Raw genomic sequence first — 22,556 nt, forward strand, 5'->3', positions numbered from 1 at the left:
ATTTTTGTAGTTTCTTTTGGTTCATTTCTTTAAGGCCTTCATCTGGTCATTGAGAAGGTATGTTAGATTATGTTGTGCTGAAATATATGGCATAAAATCTTTTAGGCTTAATTGTTCAGTCCTGATACATTGCCAAGTAGTGACAGTCTTTTCATTGGCTCCCTTGTTCTAATGGGTTTTAGTCAAATGTAAAATATCTTGGAAAAAACCCTTTAATGTCAATGTCTTTCCCACTGTTAAGTGGAAAGGGAACACTGGATGACCAGAGGCTATTGTTAATGTGCTGAGTTGTTCATGCTACCCACAAAAAAGGGAATTTAAGACATTCTGACACAGCCTTCTTGGTTTTTCCGGACATATGCTGTGAGCAACGACGCTTCCAAGCTCCTTTACCATGGATATGTACTGCACTGTATGTTTTCAGGACAATGAAAAGATTTATTTAGCATATGGCTGACCTGGATTGTCATCACAGGCTCAATTGACCTTTATTGCCATGGGACAGTAGTAAGATTAGGAGATGCTATAAATAGCTATAAATAGCTGTTGCACTGTGGGAGTGGTATCGCAAAAATGTACTTTACACAAACAGACTGTCACTTCATTTTGTGCGGGATGAGTGCATTGGGCATATGAAAGGAGATCTCTCCTTGAGATTTGGTTTTTGGTTTTGCTTATTTTTAAGCCCTGTTCTAAATCATTGCTGCTGGATCTGTAAGATTGTTTTGGCTGCTGCCATCAGCTGCTAAAATATAAAACACAATAGTGTTATGGAGCTTTATGAAACCTATCATCCAGGAGCAGCTGAACTTTGTATCAGCAGTGTATTGTGCTCCTACCTAATGTCTTGCTATTCAAGGCTGATTTTGCAGTGTTGAGTGCAGCTGGGGAAACAGCTTGGTGGAAACGCTCACAGTCCTTGTGAGCTCCAGGGGTGCTTCCGGTCAACATCTGTGACCTTTGACGGAGGCTGTATTTATGTCTCAAGAAGGGCTTTGGAATAAAAAGATAGAATTGAAATATAAGTGGAAAGCAGCTGTAATACCTTGAGGGCATGCTGATACGATTAGGAAGGGTAGTGCATCACTCTCTTTCCTAAGCGGTGTCCCAGTGTCATGTTTACATATTCTGATGCTGAATGGAAGACATTCCCCAGCCTACAAACAAAGTAAAACTGCCAGATGTTGCATTTTTGGCATAAACTCATATTTCATTCCTCCAATAAAAGCTATTTGGAATTATGCATAAATTGATTCAGCAGGTTCTGCTGGTATGTAAAGAATAAGTGTAATGAATGGGGACTCCGCTGAAACTGGCAAACAGAACCATATGCAGCCCACTGGATTGATGTTTCAGTTTAGTGCCAGATGAGTAACTGATCTTCATTAAACAGTAATTTTCAGTGATCAGATTACTTTATGCTTTTCCTAAACTGCTTTAGCAGAAGATGGCATTCAAGCACCATTTCACCCAATCTGAAATTAGATGCTGTGCTTCCTCTTCTGATTTCTGGAGAAGGGTGGGGCGGATAATAATATTGGATGATTATATGTGATATATGCACCATTTATTTCTTTTTTTGTCTTTTCAATTTGCAGGAAAGCAATCTCCAGGTCAGGCCTCCAGCACTTGGCTCCTGTGCATTCCCTCAACATTGCAGTCTCCAATGGACCTGTGAAGGAACCAAGGGCAGCATTAGAGTGGACTGTAGGTGTTTGTTTCTATGGCAATGTATTTGAGTTGTATCTCTGGCTAGCGCTCCCTCCAACCTTAAAACAGCATTACACATTGCATCGCTATCAGAATTAGTGCTGGTTATTAGGAACTTCTATTATGAAACAAAGCACATGGCAGAGACCTGAAAACTTGTGGTGACTTGAGCAACACAGGACGGAATGGTTTAGACTTTCCACCTTGGGAACTGTCTGGCTACATTTGCTCACTGCCTTCTTGACAAGGTCTGCCATCCAAAGGTGAACTGATTTTAGCACAGCAGGATTTTGTACTTTTGCTTTGTGGGCCAAAATTTAAGACTCAGAATACATGTTGGGTTTGCTGGGTCTGTAGGAGCAGTAGTAGAAATCTTTGTTCATAATGCTTTGCAAGCATCGCAAAATGTTGTTTGGGTCCAAGCTGGGCTATAGACACAGAGAGAGTGTGTTTCTGTCTCCCCAGTCTTGCTTCTCCTGCTTCTATTTCTGGATCAGTTCAGAAGGGGCTGGCTTAGCACTGTCTGCACTTTCTCATGTGGTTATATGCTGGTGTGTGTCAAGAAGTTGAGCCTTAAGCCAGGAGGTCTAAATTAAACACCTTTCAAATTTGTACTTTAAAAAACAAACAAACAAAAAACCAACCCTCTTAAAGGTGCCATTGTCTGCTACTCATTTTTTTGCCAGGTGATTCCTCTTGTAATCCCAATACTTATATTTTGCATTTTACTTCCTGGCATGTGAATTAGATGTTGATCAGTTCAACTTCTCACCTCTTCCAGTCTCTCAGATCAGCACTGCTGCTTTACTTCACACTTTGACTGGAGAAGTGAGGCATGTGGGGAAAGGTGCAGGATATGAGTGGAAGACATCTGAGGCTGGGAGGAACCTGGACTGACCAGCTGTAGTAACTGGTGAACGTGGGGGAGAAACGGACTTCTGCAAATCAGAGGTGCAGCACAAGAAAAAGAGATAATAGGGAGGTGGTTTGGAGGTGTGAAGAAGCTAAAATGGATGGAAGTTTATAATTGGTAGTGAATGGCAATTAAAAATATATATATTAAATTTTCAATACTGATGTTTATTTCCTGAGGTGTATTTTGTAAAGTGAATGGCTGTTTGCATTAAGATATATTGGAGCCAGACAGGAAGTCTTTGTAGCTAGTCACTGGAAGGTATAATTAAGCAGTGCATATTGTATTTCCATCTATATCATCCTGCTCTTTCTTTGATATTTCCAACATGATTCTCCAAGGACCCATGATGGGAGATCTTTCCAAAGTCTAAGTGGCATGAACATAACTTGTTGCTTGACCTTACAGTAGAAAATGCAGTAGGAATCTGTCCTTATCTTCACAGTAATGATGAAAAAATTCCTGGCTATATTCTCCATTTTCGATTATTCTTTGCAGATGATTTGCCATTATCAGATGGCCTTGTGAACGGGACAATGATTCAGGGAGTGGGATTTCTGTTCCCTGCTCTGCTACTGACCTTGTGAGTGAGCTGATTAATTGTTTTGCCTCTTGGAACACCAGATGATCTAGCTGTAGAATGGAGGTGATGATTCTGGTGTCTTAAAAGACCCTTTACATAAGAAACAATATTATTGCATTGCTGTGATTACTATCTATCATCCCTGAGGTTTATTTTCTCTCACATACTTACAGATACCCAGTTTCATCATATTTTCTACACCTAATTCAAGTTAACTTGCAGCTTCTTTTTCAAATTTAATTAATTAATAAATGCTATTTATTCACAGCAGTTTACAGAATATATTCTCAGGAGTAGGTGATATTATAGCCAGAGGACAATGCAGAAGATGCCTTACCAAAAGGAACCACCTTAACTGCTTGTCCCTATGATATGTTTATTATGTCCAATCCCTTCTCTAACTCTCCATGATTTCAGGCAACCATCCTACAAAATAATAATAATAAAGTAAGCAATAATAAATAAATAATGATCTAAGCAGTTCTGGCCCATATCCTCAAGTAAGTGTGGATTGAGGCACCTCATACAGTACCTGCACATCATTGAGGATCCTGGTCATTGTTTATTTTCATACTTCCACTTTTCCCCAAGGAAAATAACCATAAATTTTTTTGCGGAGTCATCTTGTAATTTCCTTCTAAATGCTGCCTTATAGCTTTTACTTCTTGGTGTCTACAAAAATCTTGACAGTCACTAGGATATTAATGAAACTGACCAAAGCTGTGTCATTATTTTCTTGTATTTGTCTATCATGTATTTGTTAATTTGTTAAACTTTCATCTTCTCTTTAGTAGATATTTATTGGACCATGATCACACAGCCTCAGGACCCATAACTATTATGTCCCTTAAGGGGTTTTTGAAAGCATGCAGCTTCTGTTCTTGGAGTCAATGAGAAAACTTTAGACTGGTCTGTACTTTATGTACTGCGAATGCACAACAGAGTTATGTAGGTACAAACTGAATGTTCTTCAGAGGAGAAATATTGTAACCTCAAACCATAAATTACATATGTTAAATAAAACAAACTTATAGGTCTTAACAAGAATAAAAACACTATGCAGATGAGTAGAAGTTAAAAGCTATAATGTTTAGTAATATGAGATACCAGTTTTGGAGGTTTTACATTTACCTGTTCCTGTAAAACTAATTGGTTGAGAAGGTCTATTTAGTTTTATAGGATGCTTTAAAATCCAAGGAAAAAATATTTTTTCTATTTTCTACCAAGTAATAGAAGATTGTAGGGCTATGACCTCACTGAGATCACAGAGACATGGTACAATAGCACTTGCATCTTGAATGTCAAAATGTATACATGTGGACTTTTTAGGAAGGATGGGGCTAGGATGGTGAGGAGGGGAAGTTGTCCTTCATGTGTGAGAGCAGCAAGAATGCTTGGAGCTCTGCTGTGGGATGGATGATGAAACTTATGAAGAGTTTATGGGTCAGGATTAGAGGGCATACCAGCACAGGTGATGCTGTGGGTGCCTGCTACAGATGTCTTTAGGAAGAAGTAGGTGATGAGGTCTTCAGACAACTGGAAGAAGCCTCACGTTCGCAGGCTGTGGTCCTCAAGTGGGATGTAAACCACCCTGAAGTTTGCTGGAGGAAGAGCAGGGCACAAGCAGTCCAGGAGGTTTCTGGAATACATTGATAACTTCCTGACATAAGCGATTGAGGAACTGATGAGAGGATGTGCTCTGCTGGATCTCATATTACAAACAAGGAAGACCTTGCGAGAACTGTAAAGGTCACTGGCAATTTTGCCTGCAATGACTGTGAGATGGTGGAGTTCAGGACCCTGAGAAAAGCAAACATGGCAAACAGCAGAATCCCAGCCCTGGGCTTCAGGAGAGCAGACTTTGGCCTGTTCAAGGACCTGCTTGGGAGAATAATGTGTGATATGACTCTGAAGAGAAAAGGCGACAAAGAAAACTAGTTAATACTCAAAGATACCTCCTCCATGTTCAAGAATCATCCATCCCCACATATGGTACATCAACCAAAAGCAGCAGAAGGCCTGCATGGATGTGCAAAAAGCTCTAGACAAAACTAAGACATAAAAACAAATATAAAAACTCAAACATAAAAAAGCACACTATGAGTTGGAAGCAGAGTCAGGCCAGCCAGGAGGAATGTAGTCACAAGCACTGCCCAGTTGCACAGGGATGGATTAAGGAAAGCTAGAACATATCTGGAGTTGAATCTGGCAGGAACAAGAAGGGCAATAATAATGGCTTCTGTAGACATATCAATAACAGTAAGAACAAAGTAACATGAAAAGAGGACAGAACCATGCTATTTTCAGTGGTGTCCAGTGACAGGCCAAGAAGCGATGGGCACAAACTGGAGAACAAGAGGTTCAGGAAGCACTTTACTATGCAGGTGACGGAGCACTGGCACAGGTTGCCCAGAGAGGCTGTAGAGTCTCCCACCTTGGAGATACTCAGAAGCTGCCTGGACATGGTTCTGGGCAACCTTCTCTAAGTGTCCCTGTTTGAGCAGGGAGTTGAACCAGTTTACCTCCAGAGGTCCCTTCCAACCATAACCATTCTGTGATTCTGAATGCTAGGGAAAATGTTGGGCCACTGCTGAATGGGTCAGGGGTTGTGGTGACAAAAGACATGGAAAAAATATATGTGTACAATGCTTTTTTTTTGCTTCCATTTTTACTGTTAAGACCTGCCTTCAGGAATCCCAGACCCCTGAGACTAGTGGCTGAAGCAAGGAACCTGATGGAATGCATGCAGGGAGCTGTCTGATATCGTTGCAAGTCCACTCTACTGTCTTTGAAAATTTGTGGTGATTAGAGGATGTTCCTGAGGACTGCAACAAAGCAAGTGTTATTCCTGTCTTCAAGAAGGTGGAGGATCCAGGGAGCTACAGCGATCAGCCTTACACTGATTCCTGGGAAAGTGATGGAGCAAATCCTCCTGGAAGCCATTTCCAAAAATATTAAGGATCAGAAAGTGATTGGGAGTAAGCAGCATGGATTTATGGAGGGTAGATTATGCCCATCCAACCTGACAGCCTTCTATAATGAATTGACTGTCATGGTAGATGAGAGGAGAGCAATGGCTGTTATACTGAGTTTTGCAAAGCTTTCAACACTGTCTCCTATAACATTGTTGTAGTAAAACTGATGGAGTTATGGGCTAGATAAATACAGTGAGCTGGACTATGAGATAAAATTGTAATCAGTGAATGTGACTTTGCAAAGAATCTATTGCATTGTATTCTGAATCTTTTTGACATTAATCAGTAGTGTTGACTACTTATTTTCATGGACAGTGGGCGTTTGTGTAAAAGCCTAGTGATATATGACACTTTAGATAATTAACACACGTTAATATATTAATATGTCTTCTACATATGATGAAGTATTTCCCTCACTAACATAGATAAATGTATTTTTTTTCCATGTGAATGGTTTGGCTTCTGTATCATCATTTCCTAAAAGCTATACTCATTTTTACACTGAAGGATATTTCCCTTTCATTAGAGTTTCTGCAAGACTAAGTTTTGTAATTCGGAATTGAAAATTCAATTGAAAAGAGATGTACATCATCAGATGCTCACATGAGAAAGGGAGGACCCTGGAGTACGGGTATTTCACTAGTCACATAAAAACATGACAAGGCACTGGGAACTTTAGTTCCACTGAAATAGTGATGAGTGCAAGCCCATGCATACTTTAAAAATTGCGGAAATTTTGTGTACGGATGACTTTTGAAGCAATGTGTTCAGGATCAATAATCCTACATTGCAGTTTCTTATTTCTTGGAAAAGAACTAATGTTCTTTCTAGAGAGATCAAAAGAGAAAAAGAGGGCTGTCATATTTCAAAATGGTGGCTATCTGTAATTTTGGAATGATATTACAGGAAGTGCCCTTTCTAAAATATTTTTTCCCATTACTGCCCAAAAGACTGAAGTTGAGCTGTTGTCAGCTAAAATAATGGTTCATGAGAGCATAGGGAATCATCATCTCAGTTGAAAGCATCTGGACATTGCTCCTCCATGAAGACAAATATTGTTGTTCTGCTTCTGCATACAGATAATTTTTCAGATGATGGTAATGACAATCTCAAAAGCTCAGCAGAGAATACAGGAGTGGGCAATGGATGCAGGGACATGGGAAAGCGTGGTGGGGTGGGAAACAAGAATGGCAGAAAACAGCTAGAGAATGTGGTGAACCTAAACCTAAAAGTTGAACCTCCCTAAAATAGTTCAGAAAGTTGGAGATTTCATATCTTCAAGGCTGTTTTTTTTTTTTAATATTTTGTTTTGAAATAATGATACAGTATCATATCTCTGATGCTTTTGGCTTTGTTTTGTTTCATATCTGTGCATTACACTTGTAATAATTAAAGAAAAAGTGACTTCTACATAAAAAATATTCTCAAATTAAAATGTGCAAAGATGGAGTTAAAATTAAGAGTATAAGTCAACAACAACAAAAATGTTTGTGATATTTTGGTTTCCAACATGAGCATTACCAACTCAGGAATTTCAGGGTTTAGAGCAAAACATAAGCCAAGTATAAGAGACAGACAGCTGGGAAAAAGACATCCAAACAAACTTGTTTCTGCTTGACAGTGCCCTTGTCAAGAAAAGGGCTAAATGTGATCATTTTTGCTTGCAAATATGTTTAATTAAATTTATATTAATGAACACTAATTATATATTAATCATAACTTTATCATCCAAATGTGTATGTGTAAGAAGATTAATCTCTGTCACTGTAGTGTTAACAAACGAAAAAAAAATCTTTATTTATTTTAGAAATCTATCTTACAGATTTTTTTTCCAAATGCCAGCCTTGGCAGGAGTGGATTAGAGCTCCACTCCTGTTACAAGGGCTTTTACAGGTCCTTTAAACTAAAAATCTGGGAGGACTGGCTAATCTGTTTGGCTGAATGTCCATGTATCCTTAACACAGGAAATTCCTCAAGTTTGTTTGCATTGCCTTTGAAACCATAATGACTGCAGCTTGAAGAGCAGTAAGGTATGGAGATACTGGAGGGCTTTAGGAAAAAACTGTAACACCTGCTCTGTCATTTAACCATGCTGGGTCACTTAAACAAAGAAAACAAGTTGACTTAGTGAAATGTGCAAAGCAAGTTATGATCAGACGCATGCAATTACGTTGTTCCCAAACTCCTAGTCCATGATTTCCTGTTTCCCTTTTGCTTGGGGGGGGGGGGGGGGGGGGGGGGGGGGGGGGGGGGGGGGGTTGCACATTTTTTGTTTCATATGTAAAAAATGTTTGTCATACTGAAACTTTTTTAGTGTGCTATAAGGTGGTAGCGGATCAGGAACAATCAAATGAGAGGTCTCCATCTGGGAGAGCATGTTGAGTCTGCATGTCCCCTGTGGGGCAGGCTGCATTTGCCAGGAAAGCAATGCTGCCTCTGTCTCAGTGAGCAGGGGCTCTTTCTTGACCCAGGGCACTGCACACACTTGCAACAGCTGGAAAGCCAGGCGAGGAATCAGAGTTCCCAGTCCTCCTTTTAACAGGCCATGCTCATTCCTGTTTTATCCAAGATGATGAACAGTGTCTCTTTTCTACAGAGCAGGTCAAAGCAAAGCACGTCAGCCTAAAAGCATGATTTGACACATCAGCTAATCTGTTCTAATGCTGAGTTGGTACCACAAGCATTGGTCATACTTAACCCACCCTTAACCCACCACTCCTTGTGTCAGATCCAGCAGTTGTGGGGTCACAGGGTGAGTCATTTTGTCTATCTGTTTTAGTTGCTTTTTTTTATTTTTTATTTTTCCCAGCAGTAGAACTGATTCACGTATAGCTTTGCAGCCACCAGAACTAGCACAAGGGAAATGGCAAGAGCATGAGAGTGGGGTCTCTGGGGTCAGAGACAGAAAGAGGATGGTTGTCTCGTTAGCAGCCATTTATGACTAAACCCAACATAAAAACATCAAGTGCTAAATAAACTAAACTGGCAAATTATTTATGAAAAGGTTGCTGAACTTGAATCTTCTGTGGAAAAATCTCTGTCAAAATCCACAAGTGATGATGTCGACTTTACTGTGCTTTAGTTTTGTGTTACGCAGAAGCTCATTCTAGAGGTGGTCCCAGTGATCTCTGTCAGCTTACGTGTTGGCAGGTGGATACCCTTTTGTCCCGTACGTTGTGGAATGCTGCCTTTAAAAGTGAGTGGTAATACTGATTTGCTGAAGTCAAAATGCTCAGTATAAATTTATTGATTTTTGTTAAATCTTCCTATTGTAAATGAATGAAAAATTGAGCTTGGAAAAGGTCAAAGCATTTTCCTTTGACTATATAATTTTGATTTTCATAAGCAGTAACAAAACGTGTCACCATATAAATGGCAGTGCCCTGTAAAAATCAAAATGGTGAAGTCCAAATAATTCCTTTTGATCTTATTGAGACAAAGTAATTGACAGTCAAATCTCTTTGGGGGAAGGCATTGTTCCTTGGGAAATCTATATTTCCCCCCCCCCTCTGATTCAGGATGAAAAGATTTTTGAAATGTCAGTTTGCTAGAATTGAAATTGTGAGTTTTCTTACACAGTGCTGTGAAATTGTTTGTGGCAGTGGATATCTGGAGGTGTGCCACTTCTCAGTGGCACAGATCAGGTTATTTACACTTTTATTATCTAGTCTTGTCTGAACTCTCTCATTGCATGAACTAGAAAGGTCATCCCTATAGACTACTTATTTTATTTACACTGTGATGGAAAATCAGACGTGAATCTATGACAGAGCCTGGGAACAATGGAGAACAAACTCAATCAGCCTAAACTAGGTTATGGAAATAGGCCACTTTATCTTTAGAAATCCTGGATGGCAAGTTATGTGCATGTAGTCTGTATGAAGGGGTATTTAATCTATTTTTTAATGGAATTTTTGATTCCTGATTAAAAGTTATGTCCCAGGAGCTTTGTGCTTTCTTACTTAGCTTCCCAAGTTGATCCTTCCTAACCATCTTTTATAATCTGTAAAATTGAACTCTGGGTTGTAATGTGAGCTTGCATTGCTACTTCAGCAGGGAATGTGCTCAGGTCAAACACTCTGAGCTCATATCCTCGTGCTTTGGTCCTCGTTCTATCTGGCTCCTCATAAACTAGATAGGAACTTAATATTTTGGGCAATACTGTGGGCATAGTAATTTTATTCGCATGATGTGACTAGGCTTCCATGAAGTGCTGTAAAACTGGTACAGTTCTTGCCAGGGAAAACTGCTTTAATATAAGTATAAACTTGAAGGGAAAGAATTTCCAGTCTCAATATATTTTTACCATCCGAGTAAGGCTTGAAAACTTTAAGTGAGTTCAAGTCCTTAGAGGCTATTTTGAGTTTTGAAGCCTCAGCTCTAAGCTATTGTGTACTGAACAGTACAGTTCTGGAAAATCTCTGTCCCAAAGAGCCTGTGATTCAGGCAGATGATAGGATAAGAAGAAATGAAGGTACAGAACAGTGTGCAGCCAACTGAAGTTTAGTTAGTGCAATGGCAGTAGACTGGAATCCGTGTCTTGCTTTCATCCAGCTCCTAGTGCTGAGAGGTAATACTGAGTATGACATTAATGGGAAAATTTCTGGTGAAGTTAGGTGGCCTGTGGACAGGTAGGTCTCTCACCAGAAAAACCTGTATTGTTCTTTTCCTTTTGGTTTATTGGAAGTGAGCACCATAGTTGTGGTAGGCACACGTGCAGATTTGTCTAGATCTTGGCTTTTGTGGTTGCACGTGTACTCCAGAATACAAAGAATTTTGCCACTTCTGCTTCTCTGTTTTACTTAAGAAATCCACATGGCAAGAGAAACTTTATCGTTTCGTCACTTTGAAACTGTCAGTGGAATTTTAAATAAATTATTTTAACCAAAATGGCTATTTCAGAGCATCCTGCTGTCGGACGCCATCTGTTTGGTAAGCGTCATCGTTTGTGACTTCTGCAGTGTGGGAACCAAATGTCAGAGACTGTCAAAGCATTTTCCATCATGCTCTAATTCTGGCTGAGCAGAAATCCTGTTTATTCACTTTGCTCAAATAGTGTACAGTAAACTTCTTAGTCTTTTTAGTCGAGCCAGCATTATAGTAGAGTGAAAACCATAGTCTTTCTACAACTAAATTTCTTCAGACCAAGAATTTTTAAAGAATTAAGGGGCAGATTTGGTTAAACGAGGAGACTGCTGAAGAAAATTGGATTGCCTTGTTAATCACTAATAACTATCAGTGTGCTAGGTAGATTACTGAGAGTATTGCTCAGTTGAATGTATCATACTTTCAGATAGAAATTTAAAGTCTGGTCTCTTCTGGATAGTTCATATTTTGTGGACATTTTCATAAGCATGTGCTGATCCATCCATTTTAAAGAATTTATTTTTCCTTGTCTAAACTATCCTGTCATCCTAAAGCTATAGTCAATATGTCATTTTTGCATTTCTAGGGCCAGTTCTTGGATTTTGGATCTTTTGTAATTGAAAGTTCACTAGTCATCATTTAGTTTTATTTCTCTTGCTTTCTGTTTCTTTAGAATTCTGTATACATCTTATAAGCTCATAAGCATCCATTGATGAGTCTCAGTTAAACTAGGCACAGTGTGAAGAAAATGGGTGAAGTTTTTCTGTGCTGTTCAGTGAAATAGTTTGGTTCTCACTGGTGACAAATCATTCCTTGCATCATGACTTTTAAGAGGGGTGTTCAGCTAGCTTAATATTTTCATTTCTTAGTGTTGTAGAAAACCAAAACAACACATGGTGTGTTTACTTATTTATTATTTATTTTATTTATGGTGAAAATCGGATATAACGTTTTTTCCTTCTCTGTCCTCATGGCTGAATTTCACAGACCAGTTTAACAATTATCTTTTCTATTTTTTCTTCTTATTTTTTTTTCTTTTTATTTTTCATAGGAAAATGCTGTGAATGGAGAGCATCTGTGGCTGGAGACAAATGTTTCTGGGGACCTCTGCTACCTGGGGGAGGAAAGCTGCCAAGTCAAATTCTCAGTGAGTTATTTTCAGATTTTCTTCTCTGCTTCTGATGTAATGAGCCTGACTTCAAATTGGTGCACTGCTTGGAAGCTTGGTAGTTTGAATTGTTTGCTTCTGTTGTTGATGCCTATGTTCTGAAAGAAAGAATGCAAAAAAGACGAAAGACTGCTGATTAAATACTTCATTGCATGGAAAACAAAAAGCCCCAAACAATTTTGAATGACCCAGATTATTTACACAATGAGAGTGAATTTAATGAGTAGTTTTGATTAATATGGCAAGGAAAAAAACTAAGGTACTGAGATATTTCAGAAATGTTAAGATGAATGAGCCTATTTCATTTATATATACACACGTTATCGCTTGCTGGGATGTCTGAGCAGGATTCTGATCACATTTTTGTGATTTTCTCGCTGCAAGTATTTGAACTGCATTTTCTGAACTCTTGAGTGCACTCATCAGCAATGAATAGAAGATTCAAAGTTGGCCTTCTCCTATTGAAGCTTTTCTGCTGTATATTAAAAAATTTCATTGGATCTAACTCATGTTCCTCTATTCTTTGACTATGGAGTCGCTGTTATACTTTCTGCTTTCTTCAGTAACTCTTCATTTTCCTAATATTTAAGTTAAACTGCTTCAGCAGAAAAGATGAAAAGAAATGAAAAAAACAATACACTTCCTTTGGTAAGGTGAGAAAATTTATTAGAGAGTGGCGATCCTGTGTTCAAACCCTTGCTTTGAATCAATGCCCAAGTGAGTTTCCTGGCTCTTGGACTGCAAAATGTAATGGGAGTCCCCCGTCTGTGTGATGTCTGTGAATAGTGCCTCTGCTTTTCTGCGATGCTGTCTTTTTGCTTTGTTTAAGCCCCTGCTGCCTGCCTCCAAAAAAAAAAAAAAAAAAAAAAAAAGCTACAAGAACTCAGATCACTTGATTCAAACTGAAGTATTTTGATTTACCAGTTACCTCCAGCATTAGCAGCACATTGTTTGATCCAGACCAGCAGTGCTTTATGTAGCTCCAATTTCTATGGAATTTCTAATTCCATTTCTATGGAATTTCCAATTTCTAATTTAATATCCATCTCCCATAACTTCTCAAGCAAATTAGTTACTTCACAGTGTAAAACGTGAAGGCCAAACCTGGGAAGTGTGCTCTTGTTTACAAAGACTGCTGAAGCAAAGTCCCAGTTGTAACAGACTACTTACTGTGGGGTAATATTCAAGTGAAGCATCATGTGTTTGCCCTGCAGTTACAGTGGTCCTGAGGCAATGGGTTTGGGCAAAAGCAGGAGACAGGATTTTTGTCTGCCAATATGACTGTTATTATGTTCTGAATAGAACAAGTAAACATTTCCTCATGATTTAGCTTACTGGGAGTAGCATGAAAATGTAATAATGTGTTGCATATGACTGTAAGGCTGAGACTTCGCTTTTTAGAGGAGCATCTCTATGGAAGGTGGAAACACTGCCTGCAATAGCTGGTGAATTACACCCACTGACTTGCACTTTTATTTGGTAATGTTGGAGCATGTTTTACATGGCAGCAAGCTTTTGCAGCCAATAGGCATGGAGATACTGAGTCACATTTAGGAAGCAGCAGAGTTTAAAGTTGCTCAGTTTTTAATTGCCTGGCCTTTGCTTGACCTGACTGAGATTATTTTCTATTTTAAGTACTATTGGCTCCCTTTGGAAAAAGTGGTATCTGTTTTTATAACATGTTACAGTGCAAAAGGCTTTTGTTAGTTTAGAGAGATGGAGGTGGAAATGCAGTTAATATTATTTGTGGATGGTTTAATCTGAACTGTCAAAAAGCTAATGCTTCTCCATTTGGAATCATTTGAAGACATTGAATTTTTCACATCTATCCAGATTTTTCTTTGTCTTAGCTCTTTTACATGTGTCCTATGTAATACCAGAGGTTTTTAATGGAGAAATGGCCAAAAACAGAGCTAAGCTATAAATGAAAAGACTTTGTAGAAAATGTTAGCATATACAGAACATTAATTCATATTCTTTGGAATATGGAGCTGAAATTTTGTGATAAATCAAATAGGTCAGAAGTAGTATAAAAGGTGAAGTCTGAATTTTTACTATTCTCGCAACATAAATGGCTGTAACTACTCATAGTGCCACCAGCAACATACTCAAGATATTCAAACGTAGCTGCTTGTAAGGCATGATCTTTATTTGATTTTTGCAGTTTTTCGTCTTAGGGATTATTCCTGTGTATTATTCCTCAGTCTCTTTGGTAAATATGGAGACTGGAAAGTTAACATGTCACAAAACACATGAAATATTGGAGAGTTATATAGTGCCACGGTTCTTCTGGCGAAACATTAAAACATACAGGCAAGCACACAGAATGAAGGTATTTTTATTTAATTATGAGACTCCATAAAATTGTAATGATTATAATGTAAGGCAAAGTTGTGTTTTTCCCTGCTTCTTCTTGAGTTTATTTACAATTTACTGAAAATTCTAATGAAATAATTTATTAGAAATTTAAATTAACTTGAAAAAAAGAATGTAAAAATCTTAAACCAGTCTCGATGTACTGTGTGTTTATAACATTTCTGTCCCTCAAGTGCAGGTCTGTAAATTAAAATTCGTATAAAATTAATTTCGTCTGGTTTATTAAATTGAGTATATACAATGAAAAAAAATAGAAAAAATAAATGTACTCTCTCTCCTGGATGCATTCTCTTCTCTGTGATATGCTTTGGCCCATGGGAGTCAATGGAAATTATTTTAAAAGCCCTACTGAAATTAATGAAACTAACCATCATAATTAGGTTGAGAATTTTGTCCTTGTTGTAACATTTCATAAACATTTAAGAACATTCAGTGAGAAGGTTATCATTCTCAGATGACTTCATTTTTTTTTCTGCAAGGCAGTGGTCAAGCCCATCAAAATCAATATTGAATGATAAACATGTAATGATATGCTCTTCCTAATTGGTCTGAGTCCTCTGATTTGCTTGTATGTTTTTTCTCTTCTTTTCACTGGCTCTGCCCATCATCTTTGTAGGCTGCTTCCTTTCAGAGTGATGATCTGTGCTGTAACCTCCTTATCTGCTACCTAAAATGAGCCTTGTACTGTTAGTTCACAAACTGGAGTACCACTATCTTCTGTCTTTCACAAAGTCCAATTTTTAACTGGAAGAGCTTCAGAATCCTTTTTCAATATACAGGACAGCTGAGAACACCAAGATGAAAAAATATGTATTCTATAAAGAGAAAAACATCTGTTTCACAGCTAACTTTTTTTTTTTTCCTGCGGAGAATAGTGCACCTCCATCCACATACTTCTCCCTTTCCTCTTGCAGAAATCTGCTCTGCGGAGGAAGTGTGCTGCGTGCAAGATTGTGGTCCACAATGCGTGCATGGAGCAGTTAGAGAAGGTAAGACATTGCCATCTTCTGGAGCATGATGCAGACAACACTCATTTATTTCATTCTCATACTGAGCTTTCAGTCTGGAAAACACCATATGCCAAATTAGGTTTTCATAGCTGTTTTGACAATGTATTTGTTAAAAAGTTGAGTTAAAAATTCAGCTTATCTTTTAAAATAGATTTCTTCAAACCCTGTGAACTGTTAGGGAAAAAAAAAAGGAATGCTTTCACATTTTTATAATTAAAGATATTTTCCCTTTATTTCTAGATTGAAAATTGAAACTAGAAAATGCAGTATCCTGCCATGTGCAAAATTGGCCTTTCAAAATTCCTCAGCTAAACCCAGAATAATTCGTCTTATGACAGCTATATTTATTATGAGCAATGCAGCATAAGGTGCTACTATGAATATTTTCCACTGTATTTACTAGACTATGCTGTTTTCTCCTCAAAGACTCAGAAATAAAATTTTTGTTTTTGAAGTACGAAACATGAAACTTTTCCTTTATAGTGCCATTAATTCTATGAACATCTTTTCTGCTTATCAGCTTCTTCAAGGAGCCCTCTTTGCCCCCAAGTGCTTATAGAATATTGATTACAGGGTTCAGGCTTCCCATCAGTGTTTCTTGTTCATTACACCTAACTGGGAACGTGAAAAAGGAATCCTCCCCCTCTGCTGTTTTTCATTCTTGGTGGGATATGTGTGATGAAGCAAGTGGGAATATACCCATGGATTTCATTAGAGCTTCATTTTCACTACTAGATGTTTTGCAGTGTTGTTCTCCATAAAAGAAGTTGATGCAAAACAAATTTATAGCAGCAACCCTTTGGAAAGGGTTTTTATTTTCCCAGTATTTGGGCTTGTGTTGACAAATGTCACAGTGATTGCCATAATACCAAGTTGGAGAGGTACCATTTCCACCCCCAATGCTTTTACCCACAGTGAAATTAGCATTAGCACATGCTTTCAGCACAAAATGTTACCAGTGAATTTTTCATGACTTCCAATCATCAGGGATGCTGGCTCTCCATAGCCCAGTAAGGTAGTGGCTTTGCCAGCAGTAGCAAATGAGCACTTAGATAAAACCCATTCTGTTGAGCTTGTCTATGCTATTCTAGAAAACACAAAATTCACCTCTTGGCAGAGGGTTATTAAGTTTGCATTCATCTTAAACTCTGTGGAGTTTAAAACTGGTACATTAGTCTTCAGTTTGGCTTTCTCTGCAAAAGTCCAAGTTGTAAGTAAAATGAATTTAAGAGATGGAGATCTTTCTAACCTGCTAGGACCCAGCAGTGAAATGATAAATTGCAATTCCTCATGAGGAGAAACGGAGGAAGACAAATGGCTGTGACTATGGTTTGTGCTATGGCTTTGATTTAAGTAATAAGTATGTCATTCACTTTTTTCTTTTTTCTCCCTTGAGCTATTATTTTGAAAGCCATGATTATATGAGAATAAAAACTTATTTCTGTGTGAAGTAGGGGGTTGTGTTCAAAACTGGGGAAACTTGATCCTTCTACTTTCATAACAAAAGCATGGCTGCGCAGTATCCTTAAGGTTTTACTCTTCGAGCTTAAGTTTGAATCCATTCAATTTAGTGTATTCCACTTATCCTTTGTCTTTTTCTTCTGGCTCTTTCCCTTCTTCAATATATATTTTATATATATATTTATATATTCCCCTGCTTACATTTCTGTTGATTTTCTTTTCTCAAAAGATCATAAAATCATAGAATGGTTCGGGTTGGAAGGGACCTTTAAATATCATCTAGTTCCAACCCCCCACCATAGGCAGGGACACCTCCCACTAGACCAGGTTGCTCAAAGCCTCATCCATGCTGACCTTGGCCACTTCTAGGGATGGGACATTCCAGACTTCTTTCGGCAACCTGCTCCAGTGCCTCCCCACCCCATAGCAAGAATTTCTTTCTAAAATCTAATCTAAATCTACTTAATATTAGTTTAAAAACATTACCCCTTATCTTATCACTACAGTCCCTAGTAAATTATTTAGCATTTTCTTATAGGATCCCCTCATTATTTATTTTATGCTTTTTCTTTTTGACTTCCTAAAAATTTATTCTCTCCATTGAAGTTCTTGTTGTCCTCTTTTTGCCTTTCCTCCCCCATCTTAAGGAGACAATACCACTGCATGAGGCAGTTTTATATTCACCAAATGGCTTGTGACTGGGGAAGTGTTCTAAACAAAAGGTAGAAATTTAGAATAATGTACACTTTTTTTCCTGTAAACTAAGATGATTTTTGCACAGCTTTTGCTTATGAAGGCATAAGGCTGGGATGTGCAAAAAGGTCTTAGAGTTAGCTTTCCAGCTCCTATTAACTTCTGAGAACTTAAGTCCACTTTGGTTGCAAATGACATTCTTCAGAAAAAAAACACAGGTTGCCGTCTTGGCAAGGGAGAGATGGTTTAAATAATGGAACCGAGAAGGCAGCAGTAGCTTTAATGAAGGTGAGGGCTTTGTACAGATTTAGCAAGGAGTATTATTGTGGCATGTGAAGAGATTTTCTGACATCCAGGTAAGTTACTTTCTTCAACTCATGAAATAAATATTATAATAAGTAACAAATACTTTGGAAATGTGGCCTAGATCAACATATTGGAATAATCTCTCATCTCAGTTCCAGTTCTAACACCTTTATTTTAATGCCAGATTAATTTTCGCTGCAAACCAACTTTCCGAGAAGGGGGCTCCAGGTCTCCAAGAGAGGTAAGTAATGGACAAATGATGGTTGCTTTTCATTTGATTTGTGGGCTGATTCACCTGGTGTGGAGCTGCAGCAGTGCTTCTAGATTCAGAGGAGTCTTAGAGTATTGATTCCCTGTGGGATCTGTTCTTCACCCCAGAATAAATGTAAAATGAATTCTAGCTGAATTGCTGCATTACTTATACTGACAGGAACCATTTTGTCTTTCTGCTGTCTCTTTTCCCATTCACTCAGCCATTCTCTATTTTTTTTTTTTGTAGCATTTCATTTTTCTTTCTGACCTTTGAATTAGTATTTTGGCTTTTCTGTGCTTCCCTGAGCTTCAGCTGAACATTCCCTTCATTTTTTTAATTTTATTTTTTTCAAGCATCTCTCGTGTTCAAAGATTTTTGTTAGTCAAAATATCAAACATTCAAAAACCCTGTGGTTTGCATCCAGCTACTGTATGAGTCCATCTCCCTTGAAGGTACTGGGTATTTACTGTTCTTATAGCTATTTTTATAGCTATTTTTATGTATCTCTTACAGAGTTAGAAGTCAGTGGTCAAAAAAATGAATAAAAAACCCTGACCCCCAAACCCCTCAACAACAAAACCACCACCACCACCACCACCACCACCAAAAAAGAATAGATAGTTGTTGAAACTTATTTACACATTAGATTGTGGTGGTGTTTTTTTTTTTTTTTTCTTGTTTTATTTAAAGAGGGGAAAAAAAACCACAACCCTAACTGCTATAGTTGTTTTGGTTGCCAGTCTGGTACCATGGAAGCCCTTTTTCCATGAGTAATCACAGTATGGAAGAAGACTTGGAAGTGACTGCTTTTGCGTGTTGTTCTGTTTCATTTTTGTTAGTTATGGGGGAGAAATAGAACGCTACTTGTTTAAGAGCCACTGTTCACTTCCCCAAAAGCAGAGATGGGGAAACTCAGAGACTTTCCTCCTCTTTCTTTGGTAGGATCATGTCACGGCTTGCTCTTAGCAGAGGTAGCTCAGTTCCCTGCCACATGAGTTCTGCTGTGCAGGCTGGCATAACAGCAGGGCACAAGTAAGGCTTCTTCTAACACCCTTGCCTCCAGAAAAGGAGCACTGCAGTCCTGCACATCCTCCATTCTCTTGCCCACCTCTTGACGCCATCCAGGGTGTAAGGACTCCAGACTACTTCAGTGACTGGTCCTCCTTCCCTGCCTTCCCTTTACCTGCATTGACTTGCAATATTTTTGCCTTTTAAGGGTATATTTCCAAGTAGAATATAACAAGGCCCTGTGTTGTGGCTGAGTATATATGTAGGTGATGCTTATCTTCATGTAATGTACTTTCTTCTTTTTGTAGGAGGACAACAAGGAAGTAGTTCTGGACACATTTTGACATGGATAAATAACCCTATCTTGTCCTTTTTCTTCATGTGGTTTTGGCTGTGTCTGAGGTTTTCAAGGGGGGACTACTGCATTTTACTCCAGAAATGATTGCCTTGGCTGAAGGGACCTTTTCTTTGATCTCTGTAAATCAATTTCACGTGGATGGTACCTTTTGAATGTAAGCTGCCATCACTTCCTGTAACATTTTCTTTGTCCTTCTCTTGCAGAATTTTGTCCGACATCACTGGGTGCACAGGCGGAGACAGGAGGGGAAATGTAAGCAGTGTGGAAAGGTAAGACTGCCCATGCAGCACAAACACAACACTGGGCACATATGCATTCAGGGTAGTCAGTAGCTACTTCCAGTCATGGAATATTTTCTTTGCTAAATACTTAGCCTCTCTTAAGCAGAAAATGACAAGACTGATGTGTTGAGTGGTAGCAGCCCTGATTCACACATGGGAAGAGAAAAGGCAGTTGCATCTGTGCAGGAATGGCATATCTTATGACCTGGACCATTGCGCTGCACTGGCCAATGAAAATGATGAGGAAGAAGGCAGTGGCTCCTTGAGCTTTTTTCTTGGTTAAACCAACCCCGTGCCAATATTGTGCTCTCACAGTACTATTCTCTGCACCAAAATTGTGATTGCCTATTTTTTCAGGCTTCTGGAAAAAGAAAGGCTGTTGCTTTCTTTCTGTCTCAGCAGACTCTAGGATTTGTGAGACTGCTTCACATTCACTATCTATGTGGCAAAACAAAAGTTTGTTTCTAAAAAGGTATAAAAAGGAGTAAGAAGAGCCTTATGTCCTGAGGACATTTCTTCTGAAATTTTATGAACCCCTGAAATTTGGTGAGAGATATTTAAATAACACAGGGATTTGATTTCCCTTCTCTAGCACTGTATTATATTTTTGTTTCCGTCTTACCATCAACTAGTAAGAAAGATTGTGTCTAATCTCCATGGCGTGGCACTTTAGTCAGAAGAAATCAGATTTGTATCTGAATAGTGATGTAGATTATCAGCTGCAGCAAGGCACACCATACAAATATGGTACCCTTTTATAAAAAGTGACATGTGAACACTGCAAGGAGGCACTTCACAGGCAGCATTCTTATGGCATGCCTCCTTTGCCCTTCTAGATTGGATCTCCCCTAAAGGCATTAGGATTTCATTTTACATATGGAGTTCTTGCAGTCTGTCACATTAAGACCTGTGCTGGTTACATGCATGTGGCCAGTGTAACCAGTCTGTCCTAAAATTCCTATCAGTCCTTACTGGTGGGGGGAAGTTCAGAAGGAATTGTATTTTTCTGCAGATGTCATGATAAACAGGTTAAAGGATATAGCCAAAATACGCTGGAGCTATGGAACCCTATGTGCTGTGTATGTGTGTGTGAGTGCCTTTATTAATGGGGGCTTTGATCCCAATTATTTAGGCAGATTGTAATAACCAGTTCAAACTGGGGATTCAGGTGCTCTTTTCCTCCAAATGTATTTCCTCTGGTATACACAACTATTTACTTCCACAGGAACAACTCACAGCATGGAATTTCATGTGTTGCACAGAAATTGATTGCCAGTGAATCAGGGCTAATCAGGTACTGATAGGCTGATATTCTCACAAAGTTTCTCTCACTGAGGAAAGGAGGAAGAGCGAATTTTTGGTGGAGTATGGGGTCCCCCAGTGTTTCAACCTGATAGTCCATGTCAAATCTCACTGTGACCTCCAGCACATCACTTTATTTCATCACTTCCTTTATTTGAAAAGTTAGCTTTCAAATAATTATTATCTTACTTCAAACTATATATCTTTAGAAGAATTAGTTCACATTTGTAATGCAAGTTGAGGATGAAAAGTGTTTCATTATTACTTATCATTAATATGTTTTTATTGCTGTATCATTTTCTCTTATGACTCCCTAAAAAACAAATGGTTTACTGAATAAAAGAAAAACAGTCCATCCAGAACGAGACGAGCTGCTCAGTCAGTCCGTATGTTTAAAATATATCACTGATGGGCTGTGGAATTAATGTATTGAATTTTAGGTTTTTAGTAGAGATTTTGGGAGAGGATTTCTCTCCTGCTTGTTACAAACCAGAACAAAACTAAACATTTCATGACCATGAGAGGCTGATTATTTTTAATACTTTGGGACAAAAAAGAGTAAGATTTGTAAGAAACAGTACGAAGCACTAGACTAAGTGAATAAGAATAAAGTACTTTGTCCAGTTTCAGCACTTGTCATACATACTGTCACTCTGCTCTTGTGCACTGGAAATGCTTTTGTACTGAATAGAAGATTGGATCTGCCCAGACAGAAGCAGCTGGATGGCTTGTCTTTGTGAAGCCATTTAGCCATGATCTGTTACTAAACTTGAACACACTAAATCACCTTCATTATGAAGAACCTGCTCTTTGAGTTTCTCTGAGTTTTTTTCTTAAAACCTTAGATACCAGCGTAAGGATTAAAAAAATTCTAGACAGAAGTGGCACAAGCTAAAAGCTTAGGGACTTGTCCTATGTTGGTGGTGTGGTCTATTGGCAAGCTGGTTTGAATATGCTCTGGGGACACCAGAAGAACTAGCTGCGATGTGTATTTCTGCACAGCAGGTAGATGGGGAGAACCTCCTCCCCATCAGTGTATTGATAGGGCTGTCCTCAGCTACTGCTTATGGACAGACTGTAGCTCAGTCTCTCAGCTGACAACAGCATTGTACCTCTGGATGAGTTTTTGGTTGTTTATTTCTCCTTGCTGTGTTTGTCATTGTCAAGCACACCATTAGTGTCCTAATAGTCTCGTTTTTCCTGCATGTATCCATCTTGCATATATCCATCTCATTCCACAGCAGCTGGGACCTTAATTATGGATGCAGTGAAGATATGTCCTTATAGATGTTA

The 22,556-nt window shown here is 38.6% G+C and overlaps 1 protein-coding gene across 5 annotated transcripts in view; it reads left to right on the forward strand.

Moving 5' to 3' along the window:
- The window catches only part of DGKI (diacylglycerol kinase iota), a 219,082-nt gene that overhangs the window by 76,080 nt on the left and 120,446 nt on the right, over nucleotides 1-22,556 (forward strand). For 4 of the 5 annotated variants that reach the window (XM_066998135.1, XM_048051847.2, XM_066998138.1 and 1 more), the window contains exons 1-4: nucleotides 12,105-12,194; nucleotides 15,506-15,580; nucleotides 18,246-18,302; nucleotides 19,884-19,949. In XM_066998135.1, coding sequence (XP_066854236.1) covers nucleotides 15,563-15,580; nucleotides 18,246-18,302; nucleotides 19,884-19,949 — 141 coding nt within the window. In that variant the 5' untranslated portion in view covers nucleotides 12,105-12,194; nucleotides 15,506-15,562. Of the gene's footprint in view, nucleotides 1-1,598; nucleotides 1,708-12,098; nucleotides 12,195-15,505; nucleotides 15,581-18,245; nucleotides 18,303-19,883; nucleotides 19,950-22,556 lie in introns of those variants that run through there. The other variant, XM_066998132.1, reaches the window with a different exon arrangement.

This window comes from Anser cygnoides, chromosome 1 (genome assembly GCF_040182565.1).
Source record: "Anser cygnoides isolate HZ-2024a breed goose chromosome 1, Taihu_goose_T2T_genome, whole genome shotgun sequence".
NCBI classification, from domain to species: Eukaryota; Metazoa; Chordata; class Aves; order Anseriformes; family Anatidae; genus Anser; species Anser cygnoides.